This window comes from Lathamus discolor, chromosome 4 (genome assembly GCF_037157495.1).
Source record: "Lathamus discolor isolate bLatDis1 chromosome 4, bLatDis1.hap1, whole genome shotgun sequence".
In the NCBI taxonomy this organism is placed as follows: Eukaryota; Metazoa; Chordata; class Aves; order Psittaciformes; family Psittacidae; genus Lathamus; species Lathamus discolor.
In genome coordinates, this window is record NC_088887.1 from 111,637,354 (window position 1) to 111,662,666 (window position 25,313).

The 25,313-nt window shown below is 36.9% G+C and overlaps 1 protein-coding gene across 2 annotated transcripts in view; it reads left to right on the top strand.

The window, feature by feature from the left end:
* CWF19L2 (CWF19 like cell cycle control factor 2) overlaps positions 1 to 25,313 on the top strand; it is a 69,813-nt gene that overhangs the window by 8,755 nt on the left and 35,745 nt on the right. Inside the window, exons 2-9 of one of the 2 annotated variants that reach the window (XM_065678660.1) lie at positions 4,933 to 5,052; positions 7,199 to 7,300; positions 9,613 to 9,732; positions 11,266 to 11,359; positions 12,527 to 12,642; positions 14,173 to 14,879; positions 15,881 to 15,977; positions 17,534 to 17,623. In XM_065678660.1, the coding sequence (XP_065534732.1) occupies positions 4,933 to 5,052; positions 7,199 to 7,300; positions 9,613 to 9,732; positions 11,266 to 11,359; positions 12,527 to 12,642; positions 14,173 to 14,879; positions 15,881 to 15,977; positions 17,534 to 17,623 (1,446 nt within the window). Of the gene's footprint in view, positions 1 to 4,932; positions 5,053 to 7,198; positions 7,301 to 7,669; positions 7,745 to 9,612; positions 9,733 to 11,265; positions 11,360 to 12,526; positions 12,643 to 14,172; positions 14,880 to 15,880; positions 15,978 to 17,533; positions 17,624 to 25,313 lie in introns of those variants that run through there. The other variant, XM_065678661.1, reaches the window with a different exon arrangement.

Consider the following 25,313-nt stretch of genomic DNA (forward strand, 5'->3'; position numbering starts at 1 on the left):
AAACAAGAAACTGTGTGTTTCGTTTTAATTATTTAGGTTTCTGGAAAAAATTGATTAGAAATCTGCAAGCCATTATTTTTTGAAACATCTTGTTTGATGCTTTTGACTTAGATCTTTTCCTGTATTGTTGGTTTGCATGTTTTGATTTATTTTCTTTGAAAGTATAACATAAAATAAAAAGCCCCCAAACAACAAACTGTATCGATATCACTGAGTTCACTGTATTGGAGCTCTAAACAAGCTGTGAAGTCAGCAGGTTTTCCTGGTGAAGTACTATCAGGTATTTCCTTGTAAAAGCCTAACCATTGGGTTGATGCAGTGATCTGTTTTGCCTAGGTGATGGAATGCTTTGTCAATATTTTAGACTTCAGTTATCAGTCGAAAATACAGAATTTAATACAGAAAATACAGAAATTAATAGCAAAATATATCACTGGTAAAGGTTATAGAGCTGGTATTTGTGGAAATTGCTTCTGTGCTGTAATACTAAGCACCTTCCTTTTTGTTCTTTCCCTTTTAAATCCTGTTATTAAGTGTTACATCCTTGACTCTCTCTGTCAAAGGGAATAAGCATGTTAGTATTACTATACTCGTATCTTTGAGTGATGTTAGGAGAGTAACAGCCCTGAGAAATGAATACTGCAGGTTTTCAGACTTCTGACAAAACACCTCTGTATGCATTTTTGTAAGCAACATCTTTGGTTTAACAGATAGGTAATTTTAGAAGGTGAGTGATGAAGACATGTCTTCACTGTTATCTTCTGTGAGTCCTTCCACTACAGTTTCCGCTGCCACAGGAGTGGAGACATCCTACATTAATGTGAAGTATCTGTCTACAGTTTCCTAGCAGTAGTAGCTACAATAGTGTATATATTTATCTGTTGTGCCTGCAGGTGTACCAGCAGAAACAGTTACTGCCTTCCAGATGTTTCTGACTGAAGGCTGACCATCTCCTACAGTCTGCTCTTGTCTGACTGTTCTGTAAGGATTATTCATCACAGGAAGCTTAAGTAATGTAAGCGGTGATCATTTCAGTGACCTGTATTCTGTGCCTTTTGCAGGTGAAAATGACAGCAGTGGCACAGCTGTGTCTGGAGGAAGTGCAGGTACAGGCAGCACTCTATTGTGATTCGGGTGGAAGCTAAGCCCTTACTTGTATTTCCATTCCTATACTCCTTCATGGATGTAACAATAATGGGAGTATTGAGGGCAGAAGAACAGCCTTAAGCATTCACAAAAACAAGTGTGTTACTGAGAGAGTTGGTATAAGAGCATCAGAACTGCAAGGAAGAGTATGCCGAAGTATCCTTAAGATAAGCAGTCATGTAACCAGGGCTCCTGGCCCTGACCTTTGGGGTGATGGAAGCTGGGAGGGTAATACAGGCAACAGCAACCTTTCCGGTAGCTGAACTGGTAAATGAGTGGATTGTATGATAGGATGGGAAGTGATCCTGAAATTAGAAAGAAAAGCTCATTTTTTAAATTTTGTGTGCCTTCTGTCGATGTCTGGATGACATCAGGTGTTAGATCTTTTGAACTTGTCTAACAGTAAGCTGTTGCCAAAATGAGTTTTTTCCCCATGCTTCTTCCTCCCTGAAGTGCACATTTTCTCCCTTGATCCTTGTGTTTAAACTGGCACCCTTGATGACCTTGCCAGAGGGGCACCTAAAAAGCTTGATCTGCAGGAGGCTGCACCCTATTGTTGGTGGATTTACTGTGTCGGGGTGGTCCTTGAAGTGGCTTCCCCTGAGGCTGGAGTACAGGGACAGGCTGGTGCAGGCAAGGTGGTGGGAACACAGGAGAGGGAGTGTGGAGAGGAGAGCTATGGGAACGGAGCCCTGGCCTGCAGTGGCAGGTAGCCATTGAGCAGTTTATTGGATATTTTTGTGGTATCATAAAGTGTTAATGAGCCTTAATGTGTATTAAATGCTTAAGCTCCTGTGGGTTGGCAATTTGATGGTAGAGGGAGCTAGATAGGTTTTAGAGATAGAAAGGATCAGTATCGCTGATAACTTTCTAGTCTCCTGTATAAGTGATAATTTAGATGAAAATACAGCTGCTTTCACCTTTTAAAATCTCTAGGCAGCTTTTTTTTTTAATTTTTTTTTTATTTTGCATACAGATATTGTTAGGAGTCTTTTATACTTTGTATATTTGTCTAAGAAGAAACAAACTTCAACCTAATGCTTTTGTGTCTGTCTTTAACAGTCTGGTGGTATTGCCACTACAGATTCATCTTGCCCGGTCCTGTTTCATTGCTGTTCAGGAGACAATAGGCTGCAGTTTGATGATGATTTCTGATCATTCTGTGTTCTGAATATGTGTTTGTATACTTCAGCTAAAATGATGATTCACCTCTTTTATTAGGCTCATGTATCTCAATTACCTAAATACTTGCCTATTTTTTGTATTCTTAGATCTAATAAAAGGTATAAAATCTCATTTTCTACTTTATTTATAATGTTAATTTCGTTTTATGCAATATATATTTGTAATTTTGGTAATAGGAAGGAAATAGTAATTTAAAAAAAAATTGTATTCCTGTTATTATAGAGAAGGAGAAAAGCCTAGATCTTCGTAGGCAGGCAAAGAGCAGATCAGATGTAGGCATATTAACAAGCTGAGTCTGGCCTTTATTTAAAGTGTTAATATGTGTATATACCCAAGAACTGCTAAAGGGGTGGAAGGGAACCGTTTGATCCAGCTGCAAGTCGTTCTCAACCAGAAGTGAAATGGAGTATTGCAGCATACAGTGAAAGCTTGCCCTTTACCCAGTGTAACTCTTGGCAATATGCTTTGCGTTTGCTTGCGGAGCAAACATTTTTGGAGTCTGTTTTTCTTGCATTTTCCCATCTAGAACTATATTCAAGTTTCCTTTATCTCCACTGTTTCATCTCTGTGCTGTTATAAGCTTAGGTTTTGTGTATGTGTGACTTGTAGGCATTTTGTGAGGGTTATGACCTTTCACTTGAACATGAATGTTTCATGCTCAGTTACCTGAGTGTTTTTTAAGACAGAAGGGCCATCGTCAAACTGTATGGACTAGAACAGAGAATATCAGTCAGTGATTTCCACATGAACTTTCAAGGGTGTTGTCCCACATGGATAGATGTGTTAGGGTGGCCAGGGTTAGCCAGTGAGCTCTCTGGATCATGGGGAGATAGCAGGAAACACTTGTATTTTTTGGAGTCCTGTGTGGTTTTGGTGACCCTATGTTATGCTCAGCTGCTATTTCACTCACTGAATTTCGGTCCTGCTTATTCTTTTGTTGTTTTGTTTATTTATGAACTGAAAAGCTGTTCTGATACTGGAATAAATGTCCCAATGTGCTCGTAACTCATTCTTTCTTAATCCCTGCCTTTTGAATGTTAAACTTTGGTATTCACCCCTGTAGACTCTCAGCTTCATTCTAGAGATGGAAGTCTGTGTCTTGGCCTCTTTTTTTGAGCTAAAACGTTTGGGTGTTTTTTTGGTGTATGAGTAATTTTTTCCCCATTCTCCAAAGTCCCTTCTTTTAAAATGAAGACATCTGGGTAGTGGCCTTGCTTGCATTTCAGTGCTTTAGTTTATCACCTGGGGCTTCTAAGAAAGTAGATGATGAGGGTTTATAAGGGTGCTTTGTTTGGGCATAGGTTTTTTTATTTTTTCTTTTTTTTAACTTACTTTTTAGCATGTGTTGCTGTTCATTAAACCCTTACAGTGTACTGGTTATCTTCCTGCAAGCCTTGTTTTCTATTGATATAAAAGCTGCAGATTTCCTTCCTGGCTGTGTCAGAAAGAGAAAACTGGCCTGTGGAGGTAACTGTTGTGAAGTGCAAAGGCTTGCATCTAGAGTGTGTTGCAGACAGCTAATAGCTGACCAGGAGGAAAGACTTCGACTGGTTGTCTAATCTGCTCAGATTTTGTTTGTTTGTTTTAAATATTGGTCTTTTTAAAATTGCATGTGATCTCTTGGCTTATGATTGAGCACACTTTCTGGTAAAACTTGGACTTCGAGGGTGAAAACCAAACTGTGCCTTTAGGTTTTGCTCTGACTTTAGTTATTAAAAACCCCACAAACAAACAGCACCACAAACAAAAAAAATCAAAAGCGAGCTCAATCTTGCAAGATTTCTCACACACAATTAGGGGTGTAGTAATAAAAAGTAACTTTTCTCCTGTTTAATCAGATGTAATTATTGCACTTTGGGATAAAGAGTTTTCTAACGGCAAGTTATATTTAAGCATTAAAGTTGCATGGGAAGGTCATGTTTCCGCTGAAAGTAATTGAGAGGGCTTCAGAGGCTGTAAAGTTTGTTATTTATGTGGTTTATAAAATTCCTTTTCAGGAACTGAAACTCTCTGCAGTGAGTATTATTTTTTTCAGAAGTAGTAGCAAAAGTATTTCTGGCCATTAGCTCCATACTGTTCTTTTCAGAAGGCAAAGAACATTCTGCAGCCCCAAGTGCTAATTCTTTTATACTTGCATTGTCCTTGAGAGTATTTATATGGAAATTCCAAGTTTTGCGCTGGCTGAGATACTTTCAAAGGTGAATGTACACTAAGGTAAGTTTGCTAACTTCTCAGATTAACAGGTAGTGAACTGTGCTTTGCAATGGAGTAATTGCCTGGAGAATTTTGTCAAAGAGAAAATCGGAAGTTCACTATATTGTATCATATGCAGTTCACAGAGTTGTAAGAACAGAGGACTTCTCAGAATGAAGAACAGAAGTTTACTGTCTTCATGTCACTCTTGTTTAGGCTGAATGGTTTGGGTTGGAAGGGATCTTAAAGATCATCTAGTTCCAACCCCTTGCAATGGGCAAAGATTGCTCAAAGCCACATCCAACCTGGCCTTGAACAGTTCCAGGGATGTGTCAGCCACAGCTTCTCTGAGCAAGGTGATTTTCTTTCATCTGGGTGCTTTACTTATTTACAAATATTTACTTGTAGGAACATTCTGTGCAGAAAAAGAAGAAAAAGGATAAGCATTCGAAAAAAGCTAAGAAAGAAAAGAAAAAAAATAAGAAACAAAAATCTGAAAAGAAGGATGACTTACTCGATAGTTCTTCGGTAAGTAAGACGCTTTAAAATGCTTCAAATAGCATTTTTAAAACCTGTGGCATTTTAGCCTCTGTGGGCACACATGGTTAGTAAAATTATGCCTTATTCTTACCATTTTCTTTTGGGAAAAATGGTGGTAAAGTTTGTCTTTTTAATGTACTATTTAATCAATTTAGAAGTTGCTGTTGTAAGTGCTTGTGAATTTTATAATACTGAATTCATTCATTAGGATCTAAGGAATTTATAGTTTTTCATCAGAGAGAACTTGAAGAAAATCTTCATTCTAAGATAAGAGTGGAAAAATTCGTGGGTTTCTTGTAGTCAGTGGTACGTGGCAGAATGAGGTGTCTAAAACTGCAAACGCTTGACTTCAGTTTTAAGCATGAGTTACTGCTGCATTTTTCCATGGAAACACTCAACAACATGGGAGTTGTATGTTGGTCTGAAGGAAGGCTCAAATTTGTGCATTTGAATCTGTAAGCAGATGCCTTCATATGGAGAGGCATTCTGTCAAAACACTACAGTGACTGTTGGAAATCTGGATGTTGCTTTCTGGCAGCATTGTGTCAAGCACCCTCCCAGTATTTCTGTGCAAGTCAGCACTGTGATATTTATTTAATTTCATTATTTTATTTTATTTTATTTTATTTTATTTTATTTTATTTTATTTTATTTTATTTTATTTTATTTTATTTTATTTTATTTTATTTTATTTTATTTTATTTTATTTTATTTTATTTTATTATTTTCTCTTTGCAGACAGTCTCTCTTATTGAGTAAAGGAACACGCAGTATGAAATCTATTTTCTAGGGACTGGTATCAGAGGTTAACTATGCTTTTCTGTGTGGGAAATACCCTAAGGTACAAATGTCCCACATTTCCCATCAGAGTCATCAAAATCCTTCAGATCACATCAGTGAGTTCTAGGCTGTCACTGACTGATACCTTCAATCCAAAGTCTGCTATTCCCATGACAGGTTCATGTGAATAGCAAAAAAACTGTTCAATAGAGTCCTATTTGCTTCAAGTGTAAAATATCAGTGCAGTTTGCAAGTGTAGGAAGTTGGATATGAAAATAGGAGATGGCATGTACAGTGCTTTATATTGTACTGTTACTGATTTTACATTTTAATGTAAAATATACTTTGTAATGAATTTAGATTTTTAAAATTTCGGGGTTTTTTGTAATGTCATAAGAACAATTAGTTTGGGTTTTATTTTTATTCTGATAGTTTTAACTTCAGCAGTGTTATGCTAATAAAAGGTCAGTATAAGCTAGTGTTACATACTGTGATAGACGGTAGAATGTTTTGATCATGAAGGAGCAATCTCCTATGGGAATATCAGTATTCTATTATCATAGAATGGCATTGGTTGGAAGGAACATTAGAGATCATGTAGTTTCACCCCACCTGCCATGGACAAGGGCACCTTCCACTAGACCAGGTTGCACCAAGCCCTGTCCCACCAGGTCTTGAACATTTCCAGGGATGGGGCAGCCACAACTTCTTGGAGCACCCTGTTCCAGTCTCACCACCCTCATAGTGAAGAATTCCTTATGTCTAATCTGAATCTACCCTCTTTCAGCCGTTTCCCCTTGTCCTTATGAAAAGCCTCTCTCCAGCTTTCTTTAGGTACTTTCTCCAGGCACCTTTAGGTACTGGAAGCTGCTTTAAGGTCTCCCTGGAGCCTTCTTTTCTCCAGGGTGAACAAGCCCAACTCTTTCAGCCTGTCTCCATAGCAGAGGTGTTCCAGCCCTCTGATCATCTTTGTGGCCCTCCTCTGGACTCGCTCCAACAAATCCATGTCCTTCTTAGGTTGGGATCCCCAGAGCTTTTCAGTATTTCTAAATAATAAGCAGTATTTTTTTATATATTTATATATTTCTTTATATATATATCTATATATAATACATATGAATATATTAATATATAATTAATTTATATCTATTAATTATATAATCTATATTTATAATTAATATATATAATAAATATGTTATATATTTTATATATATAAATATATATTTTTATATTAGTAATGCTAATCAGGATCAATATTGATTATCAGTATACTTGGTAAAGTATTGCACTTTATCAACATATAATAATATGTTAAGGTGTTGTTATTATTCTTTCCATTTAACTCTATTTTTAGGATTCTTCAGTTGAGTGGGTTGAGTCAAATGTGTCATGCAACACAGAAGAGGCTTGGAAGGTCAACAAGCAGTCAGATGCTGTGAATGAACCCTCCCTGCAGGTGAGCAGTCTGATAAGTACTCCAGAAATAAATTCAGCATGACCGAATGTGAAATGTGCTTAGGTTTCTTGACAGCTGTTTTGCAGTCTGTTGAACAAAATCTGTTTTATAGACAAATGTCTTTGTTTAGCTAGATAATTTTACATTTCATTTAATGGGTGACTTCTCTACCTAATAGTTGATTAGTACTTACCTACACTTAAAGTTGCCTTCCACCAATGCCTTTCATAATGTTTTGAGGCTCTAGCAACTGAGCTTAATTTTCTTAAAGAGGTCCACTTAAAGACCTTGTCTAGCATTTTGTTTTTTCTGCGCAATTTCAGTGGCTATTCTACAGTTGAACAAATTTTTGCTTCTGTGATACTTAAACAGATACAAGGAAGAGAGGTCTAGAACTTCCAGCAACAATATTGATGGAATCAGTGCTTCTTTTGATCACCCTAGGTAAATCCTGTGCCCAGTAAGCAGTGTTTATTCTGGAAAATGGAGTCGTTCTGAAATGAAGTCTTGTGATTTTAGTAACATAGATGTAGTCACATATCACGACATTCTCAGTTGTGTGGAAACTATGATTTTTAATTTAGTGTCCAATTCCACTCCTGAAAAAAGTCCACTTTTCTCATTCTGAATTTGTGCAACTTGTTGAAAGAAATAAAAAGGATCTCCGAATCATATCTACTTGGAAAAGTATAAAGTAATGAAATACAGATCCTTCTGTATGTCATGATAATTTATACTGCAAAAACAATTTTATCCAAGTGTTTCTTGTATAAAGTGTGCCTTGTGCTTTTCTGCTTTTGGATAAAGAGTTTGCTTTTGAAAGGAATATCCTGGTCATTCCTCCTTTTTCTATTTTGGCTCACATTAAGAAGAAGTCTTGGTGCGTATAAATCTATTTTCTGTTGGATTAAACTAAATTAGAAGATACGGTCTCAAAGTGCACCCAAGATGGTCCATAGGACCAGTTTCAGACTAGTCCGAAATGATTACTTGAAAAAAAGACAAGAGAGAGAGACAGAGAGACACGCCACTCCCCATCCTCCCAACTGTAGATCTGAAGCCTGTGTAGAAGTCACAGCCAGACTCTTTTCACTGGTGCCTGACAGGACCAGAGGCAATAGGCAGAGATTCAGGAGTTTCTTTCTGAACATCGGGAAACAGTTTTTTACTGTGAGGGTGACAAGGTGCTGGCACAGATTTCCAGGAAAGCTTGTAGAACCTTCAGCCCTGGATATTTTTACAGGCTGTCTGGTCATGGTACTGGACAACTGCCTCTAGGTGGCCCTGTTTGAGCAGGGGAGTTTGGCCAGATGACCTCAAGAGGTCCATGCACATCCACTTGTGTTGATCCACGTTGCTTACTCACGTGGGCATAGACACTATTGAATCACTTGAAGATAGATTATTTTTCAGTTCCTTCTCAGAGGACATCTGAGAAGTGGAATGTTGTGTTTCACCTCTGAAACTCTCTGGTGTATTGACTAATACAAGTTTTAAATAACAGAGAAAGTGCGACATAGCATCTGTTTGGATTGACAACTCAGATTTGAACGCTACTGAAGATACGAAGAGTCTTCTGCAAGGACATACTTCAAAATAGATGCAGTCTTGCCATTTTGGTTGCTTTACTATCCACTGAATTGTTCCAAATACTTAAATTTGTAGAGTATTTTTTTATAATGTCACTGCTTTCTTTTGAGGCTTCAGGTTTTGTGTGCATAAAAGTAGTAGGAATAGCTAGGCTTTTTATATGTTGCTTTTCTTCAGAGAGTGGTTGTCATTTTTAAAATATCAGTGGTTTTGTAAATGCAGTTTTGTACCTGTTATTATGGGTACAGTTCACAGAATTTTGGTGTGTAATTGTTTAATTTGAGGGTGCAGTTAGTGCCTAGATACTTGAGGTATGAACTATGCTCAATTACTGATTGTAGATTTTGTATATGCTAGAAGGGATGGAAGAGGTCATGAACTCATAATTAGCGAGATGAAAAGGAATTGATCTAGATGTACACTGTTTAAGCGAATAGTAAGCTTTTATATGGTTTGCTTGTTTACTGATACCTTAAATTCACTGTGAAGATGTATTTCAAATTACAGAAAGACATTTATGAAATTTATGTAAGTCAATATTAAAAAAATGAAAGATTTGGCTTACTAAAATCATGTTTGCTTTTCATTGAAGTATTTAATATATGTTTGTAAAACCTATGCTGTTTAAGTAATGTTTGTCAGTAGTTGCACTGGTTTGATTTGTACCGAAGGCATGTTTTTGTTAGAAGTATGAACACTGATTCTTTGTGTTTATTTTAAAGAGAGAAGAATGGATGAATTTAGACTTCATGTTGTTGAAAACCACTTCCTCAGCAGCTGTCAGAGGTGAACGGCACAAAGAAAAGATCTTGGAACGGCAGAAAACTCAGGAGCTTGAGCAGGTAGGAGGAATTAATAGAGCAACTTTTTTCTGCATCTTACTAAATTTTGTGTGATGAATGAACCAATGAGTAGGTTCAAATATGTAAGTCTTTGTATAGTTTCTGAACGAATGCCTGATGCATTGTGTGATAGTGATTTTTAATTGAATTTGTCAGTTTTTTGTTCTGTTTGGGATGGGAGGGTTTCATATAGCAGGCTTATCTTGTGGAGAAAAGCCTTTGAACTGTCTTCTGGGTCAGGAGAAAGACGGTTTTGTTAGTACTAAGTTCTGTGATATTTGAAGGGCTTTTAGGACGTTTTTACTTAATAACAGTGACAGACTGCTGGTCTGGCCTTATCTCCATGTTGTGTGTGGAAGGAGCACCATTCTTTTGTGCCGTAAAGTTTACCTAATTTACTGTATTAAAGTGGAGGGTGCAGCAGCTTGTTTTTTCCTGAAGAAAGAATTCAGAATAGTTGCTGTACCTTTCATGCTGCAGTTGTGCATGAACATGTGGGGAGATCAGGGTCTGGATGGGGAAGTGGTTGCTGTCACTAAATTAGTTCTGTTTACATACAGTTGCTGGCTGCTTCATTTGCTCATTCAGCTCCTTAAATGCAATGCAGTCCGACAGGAAAACATAGTTGCTGATCACTATCTAGTAGTTACTTGTCCTCACATCTTACAGTAGGCCATTTGTTACTCTTAGGTTTTCCAGTTAGTTCTGTTGTGGCTAGGAACCAGATTGACTTGATGTGCTTTTCTTGTATAGTATGCAGCACTGTTGTCTTTTGAGAATGTATTAATCTATTTGGGTTTTTTTCCCCACATAAGTTTTTGCTGAGCACTTTTTCTGAATAGTTGAAGGATGAAGGAATGTGGAGACATTAAATCACAAAAATGTCAGCATGTATTATATGGTTAATGACAATTTATATGTATTCTTCATCCTGGAAGAATATGATTTTTGTAGACTCTCCTACCCAACTACTTGTTCTCCATGCAGGTTTATACTTTTGTGCTTTCTTCACCAGAATGTCTGTCTTTTTTTTTTACACCCAAAACAATGCGGAGAACAAATGCATACAGCATGCTGGTGGTGGTGATGAATTGAAGATAGACCATAGACAAATTCAGAATTTAGAGCTGGAATGCCTAATCCTAATCCACTGCCTTTTCTTAAGTGGACTTCCTTACCTGGTTCCAGAGAAATTAGTTGACAGTATCATAATAAGCAAGCTTGTTTGAAGGTGGAAAGCAAGAACTGAGGTAAAACTAAGAGCCCCCATAACAGTGGTCCTTCAGATACAAGTGCTACAGTGGCAGTGCAGTCAAACAGTAAAACTACTTCTGTGTATTAAGGGTACCAACTAAGCACATGTTCAAGACCTTTGACTCAGGATGGAGAATTAGGTTTATTTCCGCTGACTTAAGATAGCAGAAGATATGAGTAAGCTGTACTATTCCCACACTGTCTCTTCAAAATATTTATCAAATATTTTAGAAAATACAATCCACATGCTAAGCACACATTAAAATTATTTCTGTTTAGGCCATGCTGTCTGAGAGAGAACTCAATCCCTATTGGAAAGATGGTGGTACAGGTTTGCCACCAGCGAAGGATGAGGCAACTTCAGTTAAGAAAGGTAACCAACAACTTTTAGTATGAATATTAAATTTCTGTCTCCAATCTCTGTGTTGCTGACAAGTTACTACTAATCTTAATGTAAAGGAATTACAATAATGTGTAGTAAAATCTGGGTGAAAATTCCATAGTGAATGTTGGGGTTAATATCATAGTATGCTGTTTTGCAGAATTACTTTTCACTGCATTTTAATCTTGAGTGGTTTGACCTTCAATGTCTTTACAGAAATTCTCCATTTTGAACTAATTAAAGGAAAGTATGATTTAACCAAGACAAGATAAATTGTTGTCATCTCATTTGGTTCCTTTCATTCCATTACACAAATTATAATTTTAAGATATTCATCCACAGAAGTCTGAGTCACATTAAAATGAAGTATATTACAGATTCAGTTTGTGGAAAATGTAATTTCTGTAACCTTTTCACTTTTTTCCTTACCCTAGGGCTATTCTGCTTATTGCCAGCAAGAGCAGTTACAAAAATATTTTCTATAATATGATGAAGTGTTTAGTATGTGATAAGAAGGGTGCTTGTATTCTGTCAACAGGGAACAGTGGGGTCCCTGGATTTTCTCTATTTGGGAGTCTTTTCTTGCCGATAGGCTGTCCTGCAAACTATTAGCCTCATGCCCACTTCTAGGAGTCACAGAGATCAGTGGTCTGTAAGAGGTGACAGGTATCAGTGAATATGTGTTTCCAGTGCTAAGACCTCTGCTAGCTTCTCAAATGAAAAGCAGTGTGTTACTCAGATTTTCTGAGAAGGGGAATGCACATGTTTGTAAGTAAGGGGTATGCCAAAGAATGGATAGAGGAAGTGGAAACAGTAAGAAGGTTCTTTAATTTCATAAGAAAGCCCCTAGAACTTCTCATATGCCACTTCTGTCTTGGAAACTGCTTGTTGCATTCTGTGATAAAATGGAGAAGCTTAAATTAAATCAGTGTACTACTAACGTCTATCCAGCATAAGCTTAAATTAAATCAGCGTATTGCTGAAGTAAATCCAGCATCAACTTATAAAAACATGTAATTGTATTACTATATTCTTTCTATTTTTCTTTTGCACCCCTTCAATTTTTACATTAAGGCTTAATATTTTGTACAGAAAAAGGTTAAATAGCAGTAACTATGGAGATATAAAGCTACAACCTCTCATTGTTTTCTACTTTAGTTACAGTGGTAGAAGATGCTGGATTAAGTTGGTTACGAAAATCATACCAAAGGATGAAGGAGCAGGCTGAGAGAGAGAAACGAAATGTTAAGGAAATTGTAGCTGAGAGATATGGGGTAAGAATCTTCAGCTAAATCTTTTTCATACTAATAAATGTTTGGAAAAGGTTGCTTTCATCTAAAGGCACAAATACTTAACATGTAGTATAAGACATATGGAAAAGAGCAGGAAAAAAGAACCTCTGAAGCTTCTCTCGAGTGATGAAGAGTTTAAAGCTACCCGGCCTTTTTTTTTTTTTTTTTTTGTTAAATATTTTTTAATGTATGGGATCCTACACCAAATTTGAAACACATACTTTCTACATGAGGAGGTTCAAATGATCCCAGTTACAAAGTACCAGAGTGCTTCCGAAATTATTATATATGCTAGAAAACATATTTTGTTCTTGTGCACCTACCAGATAATAATGCACATTGAGAATAACAATAATGCCAGGATAATTTGGAGAGCTGTGTCAAATTTTACTGAGTGTGATTCTTCTGGCCACTTGTGTTCTGCTCAGTCGAGATACCCAGAAAAAGCTGCTTGCTTCTGAAGGGCTTAAAAGTCTTCAAAATTTATTTTTAATAAGGCAGCCTGCAATAACAATATGAAGTCTTCAACCTTGCCCCTCCTACGTATTAGATTATTGTTTTTTAAAGCATTCATTGAAGGTGGGAGGTGTTGAATTTTGGCCATGGTGTTACATTTGAGTTTTCTGTGGGCTTTTTGATAAGGCTAGGTTGGTTGTGGAAATCCTGGGTAAGACGCTATGACTCCATACTATTGTCTTCAAACTGAATTGTAGTCACTTCTGAGTGACCAACCTAACATAGTCAGTGCTGGTAGAACTTATTCAATACCAGTGCTTGTAAAGAATTTTAATTTTAAGAATCTTTCTCAAGAATCTGAAGTTCAAACAGTGTGAACTACTCTGGCTGCTGAAGTGCAGGGCAGTGATCAAAATAGATCCCTGTCTGACTTGCTTCAATTTATAATGTTTTGAGGGGAAAAAAATTAATTTGTGGATTTTCAGCTCAAAAGAGGGAAGAGGAACAGTCTGTATTTTGCATAATTGCCTAATGGATAGAATATTTATCCAGAAAGCCAGAGACAGTTGTTCAAAGACTGAAGCTAAAGATTTTGCACCCACTCTCCTGTTTTTAACAGTTAAACTAGATTGTGAAGTGGTTTAGTGGGAATAACCATTGCTTCTGTAGAAGCTGAGCATCTGGTGAGCATAAGTGCAAAGTTCATGAGTAAGAAAGAGGAAGCCTTTCTCACTTGCTCAAGTTTCCAGCTTGCCAGGAGGAGACAGTTCTGAGGCCCTCGTCCCTGTTCTCAGGAGGGCTTTAGCACTTTACTTTAGAGCCGTGGGATGGAAGTTAGAAATAGTCCAATCAGAAAGCCTTCCCAGCAGCGTATCTTAGACATGAGGCTCTAAATTCCCTTTTTCATGCTGGTCTTCCTTTCCACTACATGCCTTTCGCATTGCACTGTGATTAATTTTCACAGAATGGTGCCCTGCTTGTAATACTTTGTAGGAAGCTTCACAACACCCCATGATCTGAAAAGCAGTATGACTGTTCTTTTATTCTTTCTTGCAGTCAATGGAGATATTTCAGTCACGATTAGATGAAGCTGAAAAGATTGCATCAAGAAAGGAAAATTACTATGGAAGTGGAAGATGGAAGAAACCTTCCTATTCAGAAAGTGAGAAAGAGAAGAAAGAACGATATATGAAAAAGGAGACACGAGAGGAAGATGGTAGGAACAGGAACACATTTGGGGGCTATACTAGGGAGAAGTATGGCAAGGGATGGGCGCAAGAAGACAAAGATCACAAAAGAGATACACCAAGAGAAGACCAAGAACGTGGACACAGTAGCACAGACTCAGTATTGAGAGGCTCCAAAGCAGAACAATATTCCCATGAAAAACGAAGTCAGGGAAAGAGTTCATCTCTAAGCAACATGAAACACAGATTTCTGAAACCCTCTGAAGATGATTTATCATCTTCATCTAGAGTCCATGAGTCACAGCAGTCCTCTTCCAAACTGACAGTTCATAGCTCTTTGAGTAGCCGTTTCCAAAAACCTAGGGAGGATACTGCACTGTGGAACAAAACGCACAAAGAAGATAACAATGAGGAATTAATGTCTGATCAGAAATCATCAGGTACTAAGGAACAAGTGCATGACAATAATAGGGAAAGAACTCCAAGTAATGTAAAAGAGAAGTTGCATCAGGAGCACCCAAGCGATATCTCCGGGAAGAAACAAACATTATCTGACAGTAAAGCATCGGGTTCTAGGTATTTGGCAAACATCATTACTTGTCTTTGCTGTATTTTTCATGGCAAATTGTACCAGAAACTCTGTCTTCTTTATGATAGTATTATATCTGACTAAATGAGATCTTTTTAGTTAGGAAGAGGCTAGCCTTCCAGCTGAGGCAGCTAAAATGGACCACTGTAGAAGTGATGGACCCCTACTTGACTTGTCTCAGCATATTTGAGAATTGCTAATGATTGGTTATTTTCTGCTTCCTTCAGTTCACACTGCAGTAAATTAATCTCTTAGGTAAAAAGCCTACGAACTGATAACTGTTGTTGAATTTATAAAATTGAACTTGAAATGTTAGAAAATGCTGACTATAACCTGAAGTAATTAATGCAGCAGGGATAGTTTTGCCACCTGTGATAGGAACTCATGTGCTAAAGTAGTAGCATTTGAAAAGTAGTAGAAGATATTGACTACAAAAGTGCATTTCTGTGGAAAAGAGGGAAGATGAATAGGAGTGGAAAGGGATATGCAAACTAGTAAGTGGTAGGAAATACAACCAAGAGTAGTAAGGAGGGGTTGTCAAGAAAGGAAGTGCTAGAGAACTGAGCTTTTGTCTACTCAAGGACTCATGTTTTCCAGTATTACCAGCTTGCTGGATCTTCCAGTGATATGAGCAGTGGGGTTGTTACTGTGAATGTTTTCCTTCAGATCTTCCAACAATAGGTAGGCATGTGCAAAAGTATTTTATAGTTAGGATGGTGTGACTTAGTTGCTTGGGAAAGCTGGATAAGTAAATATTCTTGGTCGGAGTATGTAAGAAGGATGATATCTAGAAGTGTTCAAGGCTAGGTTGGATGGGGCTTTGAACCATGGGCAGGGACACTTCACTAGACCAGGTTGCTCAAAGCCCCATCCAACCTGGACTTGCAGGGATGGGGCATATATATCAGTACAGTAGGCATATAGTATTTGATTACACAGGTAAATATGACTGTTTTTCTATGGGTTTAGTGCTGCTGGTGTTTTACAGAAACACATCAAATGATGAGCCACCTCGGATCCTTACTGAAGAGGAGATGAACAAGCTGGGAGCAAGGATTGTGAAAGCAGAACTCATGGGAGACATGGTAATGCCTATGAAAAATTTTTATGATTTACTGCAATTTTTCTTGAAAGCTGATAGTGATTTAGTTGTTTAAAGAAAAAAAAGTATTCAAACAAATAAAGTCCTGCAAAATTTATCAGTTAGGACTTGCTTTTACTGTAACTTCTGTTTTAAATGAAGTGGTTCTTGGACTAGAATAGGGGTTCAGGTCCCCAGGTTTTGTAGGCTAGACAGCATAACCAAACCCAGTTGTTCTGTGCCTTTGTTATAGTATTTAATGTATTAAGCACGTAGCAGGTGAAAACTACAAAGCTCCCAGTCTGTGTCACAACATAGACGGTGTCTGGAGCTTTTGTTGTTTCATCAGCTTTGTCACAAGTAGATGTTTGTGGTCCATAGATCTTCTGTATAAGTATAGTTCCTAATTATGATACGGAAATGCAAAAACTGAAAGGAACCACAAAGGCCATTACATCCAGCTCTGCAATGAGAACAACAGTTAATAATACTGTTAATTTTATATATGCAGTTTTTCAACATATGCACTCTATGTTAAAAAAGAAAAAAAAAAAAAAGCAAAGAAAAGCCCAAACAAAACCTCACAAACACCAATCGTAGCAGACATAATAAATCAGCTAATCTTTGCCTTGTTGCTCTTTAAATATTTTTTTCATGGCCTTTCCTTGACCAAATTGAAAATGTAGCTTGTTTAAACAAGTTCACCCACACACACTAGAATAGATGGTGATGTAACAGCATGTCCTGGTGGCCAGAGATTATGGTTGACCATGTGGGACAAATATATTCCGAATCTGTTTTTGTTACTGACTTGCTGCTTGGTGTTGATCAAATGATTTAATTTTGGGGCAGCAAGTATTGTTTTGATTGTTGGAGTCCAAGCAATGAAACTGGCAAAGTGGTCAGAGTATAAATGGTTGTATTTCATACAGGCTGATAAGTTGTGACTTCGCAATTCTTAGCAAACCAAGGTATTCTAAAATGATTTTAGTTGCTTGATAAACAGGTGGATGAAAAACAATTTACGTTAAGACTATAAACAGTCCTTGTTTTCTACCTCTTGTCCATTTTAGTGCCCAAAGTAAGGTTTTAAGTGCCAAAGTTGGGCATGTGGGGTCAAGAGATACAAAACTGCATAGCAAAAGTGTTTAAGGGATATTTCCTTAGTCTCATTACAAAGGAATATGTAGCATAACCTGGGAAGGTTATTGACTTGATGTGTTTAGGCTTCCTTGTTTTGCTTCCTATGCACCTAATCTTAGATATAGAAAGCATTTGTTAGTATAACTGAATAATGTTGAAGCATAATTTTGGTGGGTATTTTTATGACAGTGTATGTTTCTGTACTTTAAATGCCTCCGTTCTGAACATTATTTTTTATTTTATCTCCAGTAAAGAATTGTTTGAAATATATTGAGATGCTTTCTTCAGTCTTCTGTGTCATTACAGTTTTAAAAAAATAACCAAAACACGAAGAAAGGGAATGAGTAGTTAATTCAGATACAAGGTTTCTATAAGTTTTAAATGGTTAAACTAATGAAGTACTACACTTCTTTGAAGGAGTTAGCTTCAGAACTTCAAGAAGAACTTCGGAACGCTCGCAAATTGAGAGAAACTCAAGGGCAGATTCCATCAAATTCTGGCAGAGAGGTAAGGGGAATTCTTCTTTTCTTTGCACTACACAATGGTATAGTACAGGTAGCAGCTGAATTACAGAGAACACAAAATGTACTCTAGGAAAATTACAAGGTGTGATTTTAGGTGAGTTACTTTTCAAATTGAATTGTACTTTTTGGTGGTAAACAAAACCTTCTCCTTTGTTCTTAGCAACTTCCATAGGAATTTTTTTACTGGTAGTATTTTGTAAGTGATGATATATCTTCCATTAAAAATAAATCTTGGATGTGCCATGTTGACTGTGCTGGCTGTTGCATAACTCTGATGTTTCTGAAGAAGCTGGTGCTTCAAATAGTGTTCTTTTTGAAGAGTGGTATTCAAGAAATGTAATCTTCTTCCATACCAACTTTGATATAGCTACAAGGAAACAGGGTTAATATCTTCATTTATGAGCTCTGTCCTCAAGATGGAGAAGAGACTTTAAGGCAAAAACTAAAGTTTTAACAATCTTTAGTTTGTGAGAACCAGGACTGTTGCCAGTCCTGCTGTTTTGGACTTTCCATGGTTTGCCAATTCAAATAGTTCAGTGGAAGGTGTCCCTGACTGTGGCAGAGGGGTTGGGAACCTTTAAGGTCCCTTCCAACCTGAACCATTTTATGATTCTGTGATTCCCTTACAGATACAGCAGTGTGGTTTATGTTTGTAATTCTGTGAAGAGTGGCTCTTGAACTGCATCATGCAGAACAGTATCAGCCTCTTCACAACTTGCTGTAAAGTTGCTCAACTTCCTAGGCTTGTGGTAGATTGGCAGACTCCCCAAACCATGGTGAAATCCTTGAAGTCTATTTGAAGTCATTTGAGTTTTAATTACTGCTAGGGCTTGCTTTCCAGAGAGTGAGGGTCTTCCTGTATATTTTTGAGGCTTGCTGGCTTTATGAATATGCTTTGTCTGTGCCTGTTTCATGGCTACTTCTAGCCTGTATTGTGCGATATCCTATCCTGTGATAGTTGCCAGGGCAGTCCTACTGGTTTTACAGCATCAAATTCAGTTTGGAGTACTGGGACACAAGCAGAATGTGTATTAAGGGCCAATTATATAACACCGTGTATCTAAACAACCTAGATGTTCCGAAACCATCTTGTAACACCAGGGGTTGATTTATGCAGATGTAGTTGATACTGTGTGAATGAGTCTTTCTATAACATTGATGCCCCAAAGTAATAGCCTTGGTCAGCTCAACCAGATGTGTTGCCAGTAAGATACTTGGAACAGTTTCCACAGAAGTGGTTTTCCAAATGGATGTCTCACTGTTCCAGAAGTTTGATAGCTTTGCCTCTGCTATGAATAACAAATATGAAGCATTTTGTCTCAGGCAGGTCTGTCTCTAGTATCTTGTAGCGGCATGGCCAGTGTTGTGTTGTGAAAGGTCCTGAAATGTGGCTTTGCCTTATTTTCACTTCTGTTGAGAGAACTGGGGAGATAAATCAGGAAGCATGAAGGCAATTCTGAATACATCTCTGTAGGAAGGTTTTTTTCCTTCTTGACTAATTGAGCATGGATCAATTTCCCAATTCAGTTCATGCTGTGACTGAATGAAGACTCATGCTAGTATTAGGGAGTGTGCATGCGTGGCTGGGGCTTGTACAGAGGAGATAGGATCAATTCTTTTGACAGCAGTGCTGATTAATTTTGTGTTAAAGTGATGAAGAAACTACAGATGAAGGGACTGTCAAGTGGTAGCTTAAATCCTGGTTTTATTTATTTGTTTGTAAGTGAGAATAGAGGCAAATCTAGCTTTTATAGTTAGTTTGATTTAGGCAAGAATTCTACAGCAAGGAAGCTGAAAAATGCTGATTTTAAGTACAGCTTTTCAAATACTGATGTTTGATTTTTAAAAACCTTGCATTTATCAGGTGATGTGTTTCACCAGTTACAGATCCTGGTAAGACCGCTTTGTTACTAGCTTACATTTTGGCTAAAGTTATCTGAAGTTTGAAGATCTGCGGTTTGTGGTGCATTTAGATGTCGCAAGCAGGTATTTCGAGATGAAAGAAGCCAGAAAGCATGATGTATACATCTTTCTGAACCTAGAATACAAGAAAATTGTAAAAGATACTGAAGCAGAAGTCCATAGCTGCATTGTAAGCCCCACTGGGTAATTTTATAACAGAAATTTTCCTTGAGGAATAGTTGTTGTTTTCTTTTTTCTTTAGATTTTTTTTTCTTCTTTGTTCTTAGTAGTTAGGCTCATATTTCTATTAAATGAAGTGAACACTCATGATTAATAGTGTTGCAGGTTTTCTGTGTATGAAGGTATTCTGGATTAAAATTCCCTGCAGACTAAAGGATGTTTCTTGATACTGAAAGAAAATAGTAACTTTTTAGCCTTGAACCATTTTCAGTGGTATTGAAGTGTTTCTTTTATGCATTACAAACCATTTTGCCTAACATTTGATTTGCTGGCTTTCCATGTGTCCAGTGCAGAAAAGATGAAAATCTATTAGCTGTGCTTAACTTGTTTGCAGCTTTTGAGTAGCTTCATAAATGGAACTCTTGCATGAATTGAGAGATGAATTGTTCAATAAAATTTGCGTGGGTTTTTTTGAAGAGGTTAGTTTTAAATCTCTTTGAAGAGAGTTAGTTTTTATATATATTCCTCTTGAAGGTATGTTGTTTTTTTTATATCACAAGAAGTACTATGGAATGTTGTTTGGGGATATTAGCTCACTGAAGTTTTTCCACAGTAGTTTGCCCCCCCCCCCAGCAATTTCCAGATCATCTTAAATATTTAAATTCTCAATTGTACTTTTCTCTACTTATTTCCTCTAGCTATTTGTTAAATAATATATCTATAAATAAATACAGGTGTGTGTGTATATATATATATGTATATGTGTATATATATATATACATGAAAACTAAATAGAAAATAAGTTATTTTTAATAGCCGCTGAACTGGTGTGCTGTTGTAAGTGTTTTCTTAGTTAATTGTGCTAGGAGAGCTAAGAAACATTGCTGTTATCAGGCTTAATGCCTAAGAAAATAGAAATTTTCTGCTCTGCAGTAAGTAGAGAGAGACTGTGGGAGGACACCAGTATGTATCAGAGAAGAGAAGGCTGCGTGGAGACCTCATAGCAGCCTTCCAGTACTTGAAGGGGGCCTATAGGGATGCTGGGGAGGGACTCTTCATCAGGGAATGTAGTGACAGGACAAGGGGTAATGGGTTAAAATCTAAACAGGGGAAGTTTAGATTGAATATAAGAAGGAAGTTCTTTCCTGTTAGGGTGGTGAGGCACTGGAATGGGTTGCCCAGGGAAGTTGTGAGTGCTCCATCCCTGGCAGTGTTCCATGCCAGGTTGGATGAAGCCTTGTGTGGGATGGTTTAGTGTGAGGTGTCCCTGCCCATGGCAGGGGGGTTGGAACTAGATGATCTTGAGGTCCTTTCCAACCCTAACTATTCTATGATTCTATCAGGCTACCCTAAGTTCTTCCCTATTGAGGGAAAGGCCCTCAACAACAAGGATTTGTGAAACAGAACACAAGACTAAACAAGAAGATAACTGGGGCCACGAGATAGAGTTATTAATATTTCTTCACACCTCTAAATGTCTCAATATCTGATGTCCTTAAATGCATCATAGATTATTTTCTTTATTATTAAGTAAACATTTTGATTCTAGTATCTCTAGATTGAAACATGAAATTAGATTGGAACAACAGTTTAAGTGCTCTAGACACTGAACAAGCCTGACTTACAGCACATTGGATGAGATTGCTCTCATGGGGTAGAGTCTCTCTTTGTGTTGTAAATAGAAAGTCTGTGACTAAAGGCACTAATGCAAATGCACAGGTGTCTCAGCTGGTTTTGTGTGCTCAGCTCTAGTGAAAGACATCAGGTTGTCTGAATGTACCATCCTGACAAAGTCCACAGACAGAAGTTAACTGATGTGGTGTGTCTGCTGCACACTGCCTGGGTGTCTCAACTTGGGTAGACCTCCTTGTTGTTCACTGCAGGTTACCTTAAGCGTGTAGTCCTACGAATTTTAATATGATTATGGTTATATTATCTGTTAAGTGAAATTTGGGGCCCTAATGGCTACTGTACCTACATGCTTGAGTTGTATGTTGTCACAAGGGTGAATTAATATCTAAATTGTGCTTGTTTTGCCTTTATGCTTGGGCAGGAGGCAACCTTCAGAGTCTACTGAAATGAAAAAAATGGGTGAATATGCAAAAGAGGCATCTGGGCTGTATGAAAGGCCCAAACCAGAATTAAATATTTTCATGGATAAGAGTATGTCATGGTTATCTTCAGATGCTTATGTCCAATTTGTCATGGGCATTTTGAGAAACGTGAAGTTGCACTTTGAGCCCTAGTGAAGCTGTGTAAGAGTTGGCTGCTGTACCATAGGGTTTCTGATTTAGGATAGGTGATGAAAACAACTATTTAATGAATGTAAGGAGACAGAAAATTGTGGAGATTTCAGTGTTTAAAAAAAACTTTCATTTGTTCATGGTTTACCTCTAAGTACAGTTTGTGTTTCTCTTATCTGAAAGTGTTACACAACTCTTGATATGAGTGCATTGGTTATAAGGATGTCACCTCTACCATTGTCAGTACCAGTCATAACTGATGTAATTTATGTTTTTATTGTGTATTATTACTTAACAGAATATATTTTGAACATTAATAGCCCTTGAGGCCCATCATTTGCAGTGGTTTTTAGAGGTACAAAAGATGGGAGGTAAAATTTAAATGAGTAAGAGGCAGAATATAGAATATTTAAGTTAGAAAGGACCTATAATGATCACCTAGTCCGACAGCCATTTAGTCCAAATTGAAAAGGCAGATTGAAAACAAGTGGAAGAAAAGGTGATTCTTCACAGAATGGTTGCTCCAGGAAGTTATGGATGGTGAGAGCTTAAGTAGGTTCAAAGAGAGATTGGACAATGTTCATGAAGAGCAAATTCCTTGAGAATTGCACAGAAATGATGTCTGGCTTTTAATTGCTGAGTTACAAATGCTTGGAGGCATTCTTTCTTTTTGTACTCTTCATTAGGCATTCACCTTTGGCTGCTGCTGGAGAAGACATGTTGGATTTTGGTTTGATCCAGTATAACTGCTTTTAGGTTTTAATCTGCATGTAGAAAGTGTTCTTTATGTAAATTCTAAATAATTTATGATGTGCATTATTTGTGTGTTTTGCTTTTTCATTTTTTTTTCCAGGATTTCGTTCGTCTTATGTTTCATTTAGTATGGACCTTGCATAAGAATTAGAGTCAAATCTGCTAAATGAAAAAGAGTTTGCTTTTGTGTTGCTACAAACCGACTTAATTGTGTTTATTTTTTTAATCAGGAAGTATATTGACATGATGCAAAATTAGGTGAATCTACGCGCAGTCAATCGTGTTGGATGAATGAAGTATAAGTGTATGCATCTTTTAAAACTGTTTTCAATTTCAAATGAAGTATGGCCTATAAGAAAAAAACTTCTCAACACTAAGCTTGTTATCGTTTTCTATAGCAATTAATCTGTCTGCAGGAAACAGAAAGTAGTCTCTGCTGAGAAACTGATAGAGACAGTTATTAATAATGATGAATTGTGTTTAAAATAAAAAGTCAATACCAAATTGAATGAAAGGTAGAAGGTAGTACCTTAAGCACAATAGCACGGTGGAGGATATATTGTCAAAGGGTATTTAAAAGAAGAGAGCGAAGTTCTGAAAAAATAAAAAGAAACAAAGATAAGCTTTTCTGTCCTGCATTTGAGAAATTGTAAGGCAGACAAGAATGATTTCAGCATAGCAAATCTTCATATGAATAACTGAATTCTCTAGGAAAGTTCATCAGCATTCAGTCTAGTATGATTCATTTAATAAATGTGTTTGAAACATAAGGAATAAAACAGTGATTGAGATATATATATATATAAATAAAAATAATATAAATATATATTCTAGAGGATCTATACATTACTCAGGATAGAGCAAAAAAATCAGAACAAAATCTCCTGAAGGGTATGTAGTGCTTCTGTGAAGCCTCTTGGTCATGAAAGATGCCTGTAGTGCAATAGTATTCAGTTTTGGCAGGCACTGTATTTCACTTTATAGTAGGCATCTGACTGATGTGATGCTGCTTCAAAGGAGAAAACTTTCTCTAGTTTACTTGTTACATCTGTAAGAGTAACACTGTTCAATCTATTGCTTGTGCATCATGGGTGGAGAAGATTTCTAGTGCAAGGAAAATACAATTTAGCTAGTTTTATGGCGTAAGTAGGGTTCATCTTTTAGTGAAAACCTTAATAATATCAAGTGTTTCATGTACTTCAAATGCTTCTGTTTTATTTAATTAATCTTCCTGAATCTAAATAATAATGATGGTTAGGTTTCCAACACCTCCTCTTACAAACTACATCTGAACACAAATTTTAATGTATTGAAGGTCTGATGTCCAATTTGGATCCCTGAGATGCATTACAGTCCAGACTGAGAGAGAATTCTTAGAGAACAAGCTCAGTATAAATTGTTTTTTCTTCTTTTTGAAGAAGTAATGCCAACTGTTTTTCAGAAAGGAAACTGAATCCAGTGGCTTGGCTCATACCTCATATCCTATTTATGATGAAATACCGTACATTGCGTTCCATTGTATATAGTTCTGCATTAAGGGAGATAGGATGGAACATGCTGCATCTTTGTCTAGAGAATGTTATTTGCAGCACAGTTATTACCTGAAACAAGTAAACCACATGACATGAAGAGTAGCTGAGAGGAATCTACTGTGGAACAAACCTGAAATAATGTTCTGTTGGTTCCAATAATAATAATAGGAAAAAATGAAAATATTTATTTTTCACATTTTCATGATTCATCTTTTCAAAAACAGCTTAAAAATAGCAGTGATTTCTTGGAGAAAGAGCCAGTTACCTGAAAGTAAAGTGCTGTGTATGTGTGTGCATGTGTGGTGATGTATATGTACGTATGCATGTAAAATTTAGATAGTGATTAATACTTTGGATTAGGAAGTGAAAGAAAGAAGAAAAATAATCAGTACTTCTGATATATATATATATATATATATTTTGTTTTTGTTTACAAAACCCATACCCAACACCACAGAATACCAAATGACCCTGAAAATTAACATTCAAAATTGCAGGTGTTCCAACGTGTTTAATTTTAGGTTTGGGAACTGAGGTTATAATCACAGATCTTTTTCTGCAATAAAAATATTTGGCTTTTGAAATTTACCTGAATATATATTAATAATGCATGGTTGGGTTGCCTTTTGCAGACATACCCACTGCAGTTGTGGTAATGTTTTTGGACTTTTGATATATAAAGAATAATATATAAAAATTATTTAAAACTGCTTCTTAGAAAATACAGCTGGGACATTTGTATGAAAAATAGAATGCTGAGGATTAATGATCCTCGCTAAAAGCACAATAAAAATCTGTGCTTTCATTTGGAACTTCAGATGGTGGGGAGATACAGCAACAGATGGCCTGTTTACTCTCAGCTGTTTTCAGCTCATCATAATTTCTTGATTCCGCCTGTTCCATCACACTTGAATCTTGTCTGAGGGATGGTTGCACCATTCTTTCTTCAGCAAAGCATGTTTTCCATACAAAGAGTTGACTGGCTGTAACAGGAACAGGGAATAATAAAGTGGGTATACTTTTGCAGAACAGCTTTAATATCATCAGTGCATACTTTTGTTGC